At 37.4% G+C, this 12158-nt stretch overlaps 1 protein-coding gene across 4 annotated transcripts in view; it reads right to left on the bottom strand.

The window, feature by feature from the left end:
* Positions 1–3791: 3791 nt before the first annotated feature.
* Positions 3792–12158, bottom strand: part of whrna (whirlin a) — a 197744-nt gene continuing 189377 nt past the window's right edge. For 2 of the 4 annotated variants that reach the window (XM_028463219.1, XM_028463216.1), the window contains 2 exons: positions 10418–10540; positions 3792–4646 (listed from right to left, as the gene is read on the bottom strand). In XM_028463219.1, the coding sequence (XP_028319020.1) occupies positions 4464–4646; positions 10418–10540 (306 nt within the window). In that variant the 3' untranslated portion in view covers positions 3792–4463. The remainder of the gene's footprint in view (positions 4647–10417; positions 10541–12158) is intronic. The other 2 variants (XM_028463220.1, XM_028463217.1) reach the window with 1 other exon arrangement.

A 12158-nucleotide genomic window follows, 5' to 3' on the forward strand; every position in this document is an offset into this window, starting at 1 on the left:
TCAGCTTTAACATTACCGTGCAAACCAGTGACTGACCCGAAGCTATTTTGGTTGTGCTGAAAGTACAATGTGACACTATATTGTGTTGTGGGGTGCCTGATTAAAGAGGGTCACCCAACACCCTCTTTAATGCGTAAGTAGTGTTAGGAAAGTTCATTTTCTACATTAACTAGTAAAAATGTTCAGTTCACAAATGTTAAAATGAACTAGTCCATGTTCTCAGTTCAAAAAATGAACTATTTAATATTGTTTTTGTGAAATGTATATAATATACATTGCCACTACAGGAGTAGTGTGGATTAGCGGTTAGCACGTCCGCCTCACAGCAATGAGGTCCTGGGTTCAGGCCCAGACGGGTGGACACTTGGGTCCTTTCTGTGTGGAGTTTGTGTTATGGCGGTTCTGGATGAGTGAAACATAGTCACACTTTAGGGTTGCTGGTCAGATGCGGACACAGAGTTTGTTATGTCAAAGCGTATCTCCCATATTAATGCACATGTATCGAGTGTTGCATGATATATCATATAACACTGCTTGATTTGAGCAACTTTACTCTCATTCTTTGAGTTACAGTAGGTGATGAACATTTCAAGCTGCATTTTGGATTTATTTTGGCAGGTTCAAAATACAGCTTTCAAAAGTTATGTTACAGAAATGAGAAATAATAATTTAAAAAAAACTGTTTGATTGGTACATTTGTTTTCATTCCTCATTTGTGAAGCAAAACTCGAGACTTTCTATATATTTAACAAAATTCTTTATTTTTTCCTCCAAGTCCATCAGTCCAACAAAGGAGCTCAAAACAAGTCCAGAATAGTACAAACTAAAAAATATAAATCCTACTAAGTACAGAGTAGAAACTTCTACTTATCATGCAGGTGTTCTCTCTGTCAATAGGTGGCGCTAAATACTTTTTTTTAAACTTTTCTCACTGCTTCTGTGGCATAAATAAAATGTTTGTAATGTAAAGTGAGGTACATTACCTCATTTTAATTATTATAAAGTAAATAAAGCACAAACTTTGTACAGTTTTTAAAATTATGATCCAAAGCATGTTAAACATGCTCATTATTAGCATGTTTTCTTTGGTATATTTAAGAGACATGTTGTAATTTAAACTCCAAGGTTTGGGTTGACGCATGAGAAAAATCAGAAAACAATTCCATACAATTACACACTGACATAAAAATGCACATAATGAAAGAAAAATACAACAAAAGCAAAATAACTCAAAAAAGACACAATGACAGAAAACTACACAAAACGACTCCAAAAACAAACATGAAACCAAAAATACACAAAAGGATAGAAAAATACATGAAATGATGACAAAGATCATGAAATGATGAACAAAATATATATAAAATGAAAACAAAAGCACACAATAACACCAAAAATACACAAAATAAAAGAAACAAACACACAATACAACAAAAATATGCAAAATAACTCCAAAAACACAAAATAACACTAACCCACAAAATGACTAAAACAACTAAAAAATACACAAAAGTAAAGAAAAATACATAAAATGATGATGAATATACAGACAATAACTCAAACAATCCATAAAATGACAGATAAATAGATAAAATACAATAAAAATATGCAAAATAAACAGACACAATGACAGGAAAGTGTACAAAACACTCCTAACAACACACAAAATTACACTTAAAAACACACAGTGACTCCAATAACAGTAAATTACAACAATAATACTCAAAATTAACTAAAAACATACAATAGAAAAATAGACAAAATGACTCAAAAAAACACAAAAAAATTAGAGAAGAATACACAAGAACCTCTAACGACACACCCCAAAAAAACCCAATATAACCTCAAAAACACAGAAAACAACAAAAAATACATAAAATGTGTCAGTACAGTTACTGAGATCATAAACTCTTTGTTCCTTCCTGTGTTAATGCCACATCATGAATGTTGATCATGTGACCCTCACCATCAGATGATCTCTGTGGCCCCTGCTTTGATAAAAGTCACTGTTCATCATGTCAGATCTTCACTGCTGATAGATGAACACACACACGTTTCACCATGAAGAAGCTCCTCTAACGTCTCATTACTCACCTCTCGTGTGTAATTGTCCCCAATCGCCATGGATATAATCAAAAGGATGAATCTGTGAAATATAATCATGTGTGGGAGGGAGGTCGTCACAGATTTTACTTTCTCAAGACAGCAACTCCAAACTAACTTCATCCTATCATTTATCTACACAAAAAAACCCCACATACACAAACAAACAATTATTCCAAATAATATATATTAAAAAACCCACAAAATAACAAAAAAATATATACAAAATGACTAGAATTGTTGTTTTTGTAATTGTATGTATTTGTTTTATTTTGTGTGCTTTTGGGGCCTGTACTACAAAGCTGGATAAGTTTATCCTTGATTTATCTCTATAACTAAACATTCTCTGTCTGAGAACAGCTGTACTACGAAGCAGGATATCAATACGTTCACTTAAGCTATAGGTGATTTCTGCCTGGCTGTGTGCGCATCAGTGACAGGAGGAGGTTGCAGCATCCGACCAATCACAAAGAAACTGTAGAGCAACTTATGTAACAACTGAGGAATAATTCTTTTAAAATCTGAAGTATTAAAATCCATAATTCAGACCAAAAACAACACTGTTGCTGCAGAAAAAGCAGGAAGGAAAAAACACAGACAGGAAGCTGCTGACACTGAAAAAACACAAGATTATACAATATTAATCCATTAATTAACTCATCAGCTGACTGTAGATCACTTATTGTTCCTAAACGATGTCATCACTAAATGAAAGAATTAATTTATCCATTAATAATCTTTATCTCCTAAACTCAGCTGTCAGATCTGGAAGCTCATTTTCCAAGAGAACTGATGTAACCAATATATAGGAAATACATTAGATGATAGATATTTGTGTATTTTACAGCTGATTTAGGGCCTGTTATCATAAAAGATGGATCACTTTTATTATGTTTTTTATTTCAGGCTCAGTAATTGTGATTAACTGTAATTGAACTGTAGTAATTGAGAGTGGAATTGTAATTGACCTTCTGAGGGTAAAACATAATTGTAATTTATTTGGAATTGGATAAAATGCTGCTCGCTGTAACGACAATTGAATTGTAATTGAACATGGACAATTGAAAACGCAATTGCAACTGAAAATTGTAGTTGACCCCAACCCTGGTAACATCCAAGCTAATATAAAGCAGTTAAAGGTGCAGTCCGCAATGTTGGAAAGCTAGCGATACCTCTTCTAAACTCCACCCCTACCTCTCAGTGCTGTCTAAGCCACGCCCCCACAAGCACTGACACACCTCTGATCCAGCCTTACCCTCAGCTCTGTGCACGTCTATAGCACGTGCACATCCATCATGTTTCCATGTGAACTTCTGTGAAAAATGCTTTTTTACTTTTTTTAGCATTAAAGCAGATATTTGCAGCATTGTTTCTGTAGAATAACGACTATAATAAAATGATTCCCTGAACTCTCCCACCCACTGTAATTACTAGGGCTGTAGTCAACCAAGGAAATGGTTGGTCGACTAAGAAAAGACCAAAAAGCAGGTGGAGAGGACGAGGAGGAGAAAGAAAATAGAGAAATATTTAGTTTTGGCGTTTTGTGGTGCCGATTTGCTTTTAAACACAGACCACTTATGATTTGAACTTTATTCAAAGCTTTGACCAGAACCCGACAAAGCAAAAGTGAAACCCACAGGTCCGACAGATATTTATATTTATTACAGGTATTTATATCAGAGCCCGACCTGAAACTGTCAATTAAAACTTATTTTTTCCTCATACAAATGACATATTTACGTTTGTTTTAATGCTAAGCCTGATTTTATTAATAAACTGTTAATGTCAACATCAGATCAGTGCACGGGGAAACAAACGCACGTCAAACACAGCTGCGCAGTGTGCGCCGCTGCGCCAGAGACAGCAGGGGATCTATTTAAAACATCCACGTATCAAATATAAGGATAATCCATGTTCTTGTGCAGAAAAATGATTGATTTAACAGTGAATGTTTGTTTCAAGCCTGTCTTAATTTGTTCCCTCTCTGATCCACGACGTCATCGACCAATTAGTTGACTAAACGCCCAAAGTTGGCAGCCCTAGTTATTGTCAGACAATAAAGCAACAAAGGTTACACTTTTTATTAATTAATATAGGAGTATTTTCTGTATACAGCATAAATGCATCTGTATCTACATATGTCCATTTTTACATGTACAAATTGAAACTTGTAAAGCCAAGTGTGGTGGTTTGTCCTTCAGGGAGGAGTCAGAGTGAGGAACATGAACACATTTCAGGGACTTTATGAAGGAGGAGGAGGAGGAGTGTTTCCTCTTTAGTGCAGTGGGCGTCACAGTGGGAGGTGAGGACGGGTCAGCTGTGTGGTTCCTTTGGGTTCTACCGTCATCAATCCACCTCAGCTATAGCGCTACGTTAAAGTCCGTCACCAGGAAGTCCACGTACTCTCGTTCTTTGGTTTTAAAGGCCTCTGCAATGAGGCGTGCTGCGTCCCGGTGCTCCCGGCCCCTCAGGGACACGCCGTTGACCTCCAGGATGATCTGACCCACCTTTAGCTGACCACAGCTGTGAGCCGATCCGCCTCTCTGTGGACACACAACCACAAACACAACGTTTGGGACTCAGATATCAGAGCACAGACACAAACATGTCACATGATCAACATTAACGTTAGCATTAGAATAAGGACCAATCTAACAGGAAACAACAAAGGGATTGTGTGTTTTCTTGTTTTATGTGTATATTATACTTTGTATGTTTTGGAGTCATTTTGTGTATTTCTGTTGGAGTTTTGTTTGTATTTAGTCAATTTGTGTACTTTTCTGTCATTTTATATATTTTTGAAGTCATTTTATGTATTTTGTGTGATTTTCAGTCATTTGTTCTCTGTTGTTGTTTTGTGTGCATTTGGAGTCCATCCATCCATCCATCCATCCATCCATCCATCTATCTATCCATCCATCCATTTTCAGACCCACTTGTTCCTGTTTTTCAGGGTCACAGGGGTCTGCCGGTGTCAATCTCCGGCTCTGGATGGGGGTACACCCTAGAGAGGGCGCCAGTCCATCGCAGGGCAGCATTTGGAGTCAACATGTGTATTTTTTGTTTGTTTTCTCGTTTTGTCTGTTTCTGGATCAGAGGTCAAACAAAGACGTGCTTTCTGAACGTGTGAAAACTGGAATTAAAGGAGCTCATTTAAATTCTCTGTGGAAGAGGATTCGCGACTGAGCAGGTGAAGTCTGCCCCCCTGTGTGAGCTGGGAACAACTTCACAACAAAGATCCTGGAGAGACACACGGAAATATGACTATATCGACCTCGGTACACACGCTTTAGGCAATAAATATCACATTAAAGGAAAATAAAGGAGATTAATGATCAAAACATTTAAAAAAAAGCCTTAAAAATGACTAAATGTTGTCCCTTGTCTGTGTTTATTATGCCTTCTGTCAATTTCACTTATAATTCATCACATTACTGATTACTAATGCGCATTTGTGAGAGTTTAAGGACCTATTTTCATTTAAAAGCATGAATCAGGTCCTATTTCCTCCGTAAAGCACAGCATTCTCCAATACAGCACGTAGCAGTGCATCACGCTCACGTCAGAATTGATAAATACCGAAGCTTGTGTGAATATGGTCGAACACACATCGTACGCTCAGATCTGATTTTGTGTATTTTTCTGTCTTTTAGTATTTATTTGTTGTTGTTGTATGTTTTTCAGTCTATGTGTACTTTTGTTGAAAATGTTTTATGTGCATTTGGGGTCAATATATGTATAATCCAGGTATTTTATCTGTTCTTAGGGTCATTTTGTGTATTTGTTTTGTGCATATTTGGAGTCATTTTGTGCATATTTCTTGTTATTTTGTGTGTTTATTTTGGGGCCACCTGTTGATAACTGATTTCAAGGAATCTTTTTCTCTCCTTCACACACGTGAGCACGTTGGAAGCTGGATTGGTGAAATCTGTGGCCATAATTCCACAGCAGGACTCAGATCGTAAGAATCCACGGGAGATATTTCTCTCCAGCTTATCAACAAATGGCCGAGTCCTCCAAAATGATGGAGCCATGTACATCAATCAGCCTGGGGACATTAATCACAGATTTGTGGAGCCCTCATGAACAGACTGAGGAGGGTTTGTTTAGGGAGTTAAATCCCACAAAAGCCTTTAAAAACAAATATCCAATAAAAATGAACATCTGTGCCTCAAAAACATCATTTTCAAAGTTAAAAACTGCTTTTTAATCACCTGATGGATCATTGATCAGGCTGACTAAACTAAAATTGAATGCAAACAAAGGCAGGATGACATTTCGGTCACATAAACCTTGCCCATGAGCTCCTCAGACGACACATTAAACTTTTTTACCGCTCGCCGTTTTACCTTGGATGTCCAAAGTGCCGAGAGTCCGAAGGTAATGACCTCAAGGCGACGGCTGTGCTATCACGGAGTGTAAATCAGTGTGAGGGCACATTGGGTTATTGCTCAGGGACCGAGCTGGGCCGTCTGCGCCGTGGACGCTCACGGCTCTGTCGGTTAGAACTCAGAGGAGGCAAAGCAAACATTTCATAAAAGACTAGAGTGAAGCCAATAAAGCAGGAACAAACTCAGACTTTGAACTTTTAGAAAAATGACCAATGTGAAGATTAATACAGAAACAAAGGGTTTGTGTGAGTTATTCTGTCATAGTTTAATTTATTTTCGTTTTTTTCTGTTCTTTTGAGTATTTTTTTTCTTGATGTTTTTATTGTCATTTTGTGTTCTTTGAGTCCTTTTTGTTATCTTTGTTATGCTTTTTATTTGATGTATCTGTCTTTGTTGTCATTTTGTAAGTTTATTTGGGTATTTTTGTTATTCATTTGTTTGTTTTGGAAATTTTGGAGTCAAATATTTTGTTTGTATTGTCATTGTGTTGTTGTGTTTTTTTTGGAGCCCTTTTTGTTTTTTTGTTAAGTATGGTTTGTTTTTGAAAGTGTTCTGGGTGTTTTGTGTCCCCCCCCCAGCTTGAACATTATTATTCCCTGACATCGAAGCGATGGAGCAGCCATTTTCAGCCTGGGGGCAGTGTTTTTCCATTAGCTCCACCTTCTTTCTTTGGTCTTGCACTTTATCCACATTTTCCTCAATAATCTTTTTATTTGTTACTACGTCTGTTTCTAAACTGGTCCAACTTCAGGATCCACCTTCATACCTCTAAAATGAGCTGCGACCCCACTACAGAAAATATTTGAAAATGAATAGAGGAATCCTTTGAACCCTATAAACAAGTATCCTTCAAAATAAAAGTGTAGGATCTTTATGTTAAAGCTTCTACCAACACCAATGTCCCAATGAAATAAAAAAATGGTCTTTTATTATGAAATGCACAGTAGCCGCATTGCAACACAATCCTTTCTCATCCGTACTCTCATTACCATCCCTCACATGTGCTTTCCTTTCTCCAAGTGTTGCTTTTGATTTTCAATGCACTGATTTCCAGCTCTTTATGCCTCCTTTCTGCAATCAGACACTTTTTTTTCTATTTCAATCACTGCGTCGTCTCTGAGCCGCTTCACAGCTCCAGTCTGTCTGTGGTCACTGCTCTGAGGCTGGAAGTTTGCTTCTCTGTGTCGTAGAGCCATGTAATGTACGAATAGTTCCAGAAACATGTGAGCAACTCAAGGATTCAAACCTATAATTCAAATCTTTTTAATTTAATGATTCCTGAACAACAAACAGATGTTTACTGCAGAAACTCACAGGAATAAAAACATCCATATATGTCGGCCCCTCCCCACTGCTCCATGTCTGCATATCAGTCCATTTACACTAATGACGGGTAACTTTGATCACAGGGGGGCCACATAACTGTGTTTGTCCGATCACAGGGCCAAATTATAGATTAATGACCAGTGTGAGCATTAATACAAGACAGAACAAAGTGTTTGGTCAATTTCTATTGTGTTTTTGTCATTTTGTGTGTTTTTCCAGTCACTTTGTGTACTTTTGTTGAAATAGTGTGTTTTTGTTTTCATTGTGTGTATTTTTCTGTCATTGTCTATATTTTTGTTGTTTTGCGTATTTCTGTTGTCATCTTGTGTGTATTTTCAGTCACTTTGTGTGTTTTTGTTGACATTTCATGACACTTTTTGGAGTCTTTTTTGGATTTTGTTTTCATTTTATGTATATTTTTGTGTGTTTGCACAAAATTATGCAGAGGCCATGTCTTATTTACACATTCTTATGCTCATTGTTTTACCCACTGCCGCTCAATAATCCACAAATACATTGCTCTGGACTTTTACACCCTAAACTGCAAATCTAGATTACCTCTAACTTTAAGTATTTAATCAGTGTGTGCGAGACTAAGAAGCTCACTAACGTCTTACAGAGCTAAATCACCATGGAAACTAATGCTGAACAACTAGGCAGCTTGGGACCAGGTTTTACTCTGGCTAGGATCTGAGCGAGTACTAAAGCCCCGCCTCCTGACCAATCAGATCTCTTAGAAAACGACCTGCCCATTGTTAGAAGATCCTGGTTGGTGCAGATCTGACAGCTGCGTTTAGGAAAGAAGATTATTAATGATAAATGCAATCCTTTCATTTACCAATGACATCCTTTAGGAAAAATATAGATTTATATCTGATAGACTGATCTCCAGTCAGCTGATGAAGCCTGTCTCCATATGCACGGACGGGTGAAGTCATTAATTAATTAATTCACTATAATACGCTGACCACAGGAAAATGCTACAGTAAAAACAAGTGCTCTCATCCCAGTGTGTGTATGTGTGTGCATGTGTGTGTGTAATAAATATGTATACTTGAATAGAAAAACGCATGCTGTAAAGGAAACGGATCAGAGCGCTAACCGTTTTTCATTCTGCACAGGCTGCTGCGATTGTTGTTTTTTCTATGTGCTGTTTTTGATCCAGCACGCTGTGTAAGGCCCAGGATGTGGACGTCTCCTCACCAGTTCCTGCTCGTCGTTTATCATCCCATCCAGATTAATATCATGAATAATCTCAAGTTTTAACGCATTCACAGAGTTGGTGATTCGCTGCCAGCATTCCCTCCTGGTATGTGCTGCACTCATTCACTGTTGCTCTTCACTGCCATCGTGGATTTAAATTTATGATATTATTTAAGATCATAAGCTGTTCCTCCTGTGAAGATGCTCGCTCTGCCTGGTTATCCATTGATTGGTCAGATACTGCAATCTCCACCCCTTTTATATGAACGCGCAGGAACCGAGGCTGAAAACACTTGGTTTGAATTAGCGTGTTGTTATCGGCCGTCGTAGGACAGCTTCTCTCTGACAGGGAATGTTTGGTTAGTTGAAGCCAGTTTACGGAGATAAATCTGGGATATAATAATCTAGATAAAACAGTGGCAACTTAGCAGAATCGAAATCAGAATCAGAAAGGATTTTTTTCACCAGGTACAGTTTAAAAACAGTACAAGGAACTAATCTCGGTAGTTGGAGTACATCAACACACCAGGGCGCCATTTGGAGCACCCTCATATTTAGATGATACAGTGGGACAAAGACAGGAAGTGAGGGGGAAAAGGAAAGTTTGAAACAAAATTCCCTATTAGAGTAGACAGGGAAATACATTGATGTCCCACCTTAAAGAGGCAGTATTGTGAAAAATTCACTTTAAAATGGTTTTGCTACAGAGATATACATCCCTTCAGCCTCATTCAGAGGGTCAAAGTTGTATTTTACATTTTGTAAAAAGTCAGCTCCCAACAGGTGAGTTGGATTTATGCCCCTTTATGACTCATAAGTGGTGAAACTCCTCCTCCTGACAATCCTTGCTCCTCCTACCATACACAGGGTTCCTACAGCTTCAGTCAAATTAAATTCAAGACTTTTTAATGCCATTTGAAGTTAAATTGAAGACCAACTTCACAGTAAACGCAATTGGAGAAAAAAATGCCGTATCAATTACCGTACATAGAGTTAGGGTCGAATTTTCCCAAAGCTGCATTTACAGCCAATTTTAGTTATTTCTCATGTTGTTGTAAGCTGCTAAAAGCAGGACGCAAGGAGAGGTGAGGGGGAAAAGGCAAGTTTGAAACTGAATTCCCTATTGGAATAGACAGTGTTAAACTAGGAAAATACCACCTCGACAACATGTACGGGGGTAGAGGGAGGGGGAGGGGGGTACAGAGCCGCTGTCTGCTGAAACTTCCTGGTGATAAGAGATACAGCCCTAAAGCTGGCTATGGGAGCCAAAGAGGAGATGAGCAATGTGTTTCTGATACACATAGTTCTTTATCTACGTTAATTTCCTCTTTTCTAGTGTGACTGACTACCTCCTCATGTGAATTATGTTGTGGCAGGTTATTTCACCAACTCACCTGTATGGTGACGATTCGAGGCAAAGGCTGGCGAGTGTTGGCTCCGCCTTCGATGGCGATGCCCAGAGTGCTGGCGCTCTTTGGAACTCTGACCAGTGTAGATGTGGGCTCCAGCAGCCCAGGCTGGGTGGAGTTTAGGGGAAAAAAAAGGAGGATTAAAATGTTTTTACAGGAGTTCATACAATACACATCAGGGTTGGGGTCAATTATAATTGTTATTGTGTAATTTAGAATGAATTACAATTATGGCGTGATTATAATTATAATTTTTTAAAATCTGTTACTGTTGTAATCGTAATTAAATTGTAATTGACTTCGTAATTGTAATTGCCATTAAACTTCTATAAAAATTGTCAATTGTAATTTAATGCAAAACTGGGGAACCATGTTACAGTTCAATGTACAGTTCTACACATTTGTAGTTAATCAATAAAATATGTTTTATACCCATTTTATTAAATAAATCTAGGGGTATACTGAAACAAAAAAGGCTCAGACGCCCACACCAAAAATATTAAAACCTATATTTTCATTGATTAGGAAGCCTAACAAGGTAAACAATACATAGGAAAGAAATTAGATGATAGATGAGTTTTTAGTGTATTTTTTTTTCTGATTTAGGACCCTTTATTATAAGCGATGCTAACAGAAAGCTAACACAAGAGGAAGATTAACTTTTATTACGTTATTCATTTCAGGTTCAGTAATTTTGATTAATTGTAAGTGACTTTGAGGATGAAAATATTTGTAATTTAATTGTAACTGGAAAAAATGCTGGTTACTGTAATCGTAATTGAAAAATGTAATTGATGCCAACCCTGTTCCACACACATTCTCCATGATTTATGTATGCTTTAAAAATGCAGAAATGTGCACTGAATAACGGTGGATCAGTAGAAATACTGCGCAACACGTTCTCTGAATATCAGCACACGTGAGTTTATAGATATTACTTCTTATTTTTATTTACACTTTTTTATTCACAGCAGCCAATTTGCGACTCCTGCAGCAGAAACAGTGACTAAATCCTGCACTGCTAACATGTTGCACAGCCTCATCAGTGACTCTCAGATGTTTGCATTACTGAAGATTAAAGGTGCTTGTTTCCCTTGTGAACAGTGAGTTGAATATTTGTGATTTGAATGTAAAACAATGTGAGCGCAGGATTGGAAAGGAGTCAGTTGTTTTAACATCCAGCTGCCTGCGAAGATAAAGATAAGCCGCGAAGCCGAGAAATACACAAACACACATTCATCCCGACAATCGGCGGTAATTTGTTTCAGGAGACGTTTTCCTTTAAAACCTATTTCACACTGACACGTTCGAAAAACAGTGACTGATGAGGTTTTTAAGAAGATACACGGGCCTTTAAACATTAGCTGTGGCATTATAAACAGCAAGGAAGTCATTTCTATGTGAACAACTGAATAAACCACAAAATCAGCCTAGGGTCTGAATTTATAAGCCCCCCAAACACAGAAAACAGCAACAAAAACACAGAAAATGAGGAATAAATTCAATGACTGCAAGAACACACCAAATGAAAAAAAAAAATTAGAGAGATTGACAATAAAATGAAACAAATAACTCCCAAAATATACAAAATGACACCACAAAAAATACATAAGATGACAAAAAATGAAGTACACAAAATGACAACTAAAATACAAAAAACAACAAAATAAACAGAAATTACTCACAAAACAACATAAGTAGACAGAAAATACAAGAAAGCACAAAA

This window comes from Gouania willdenowi, chromosome 12 (genome assembly GCF_900634775.1).
Source record: "Gouania willdenowi chromosome 12, fGouWil2.1, whole genome shotgun sequence".
NCBI lineage: Eukaryota > Metazoa > Chordata > Actinopteri > Blenniiformes > Gobiesocidae > Gouania > Gouania willdenowi.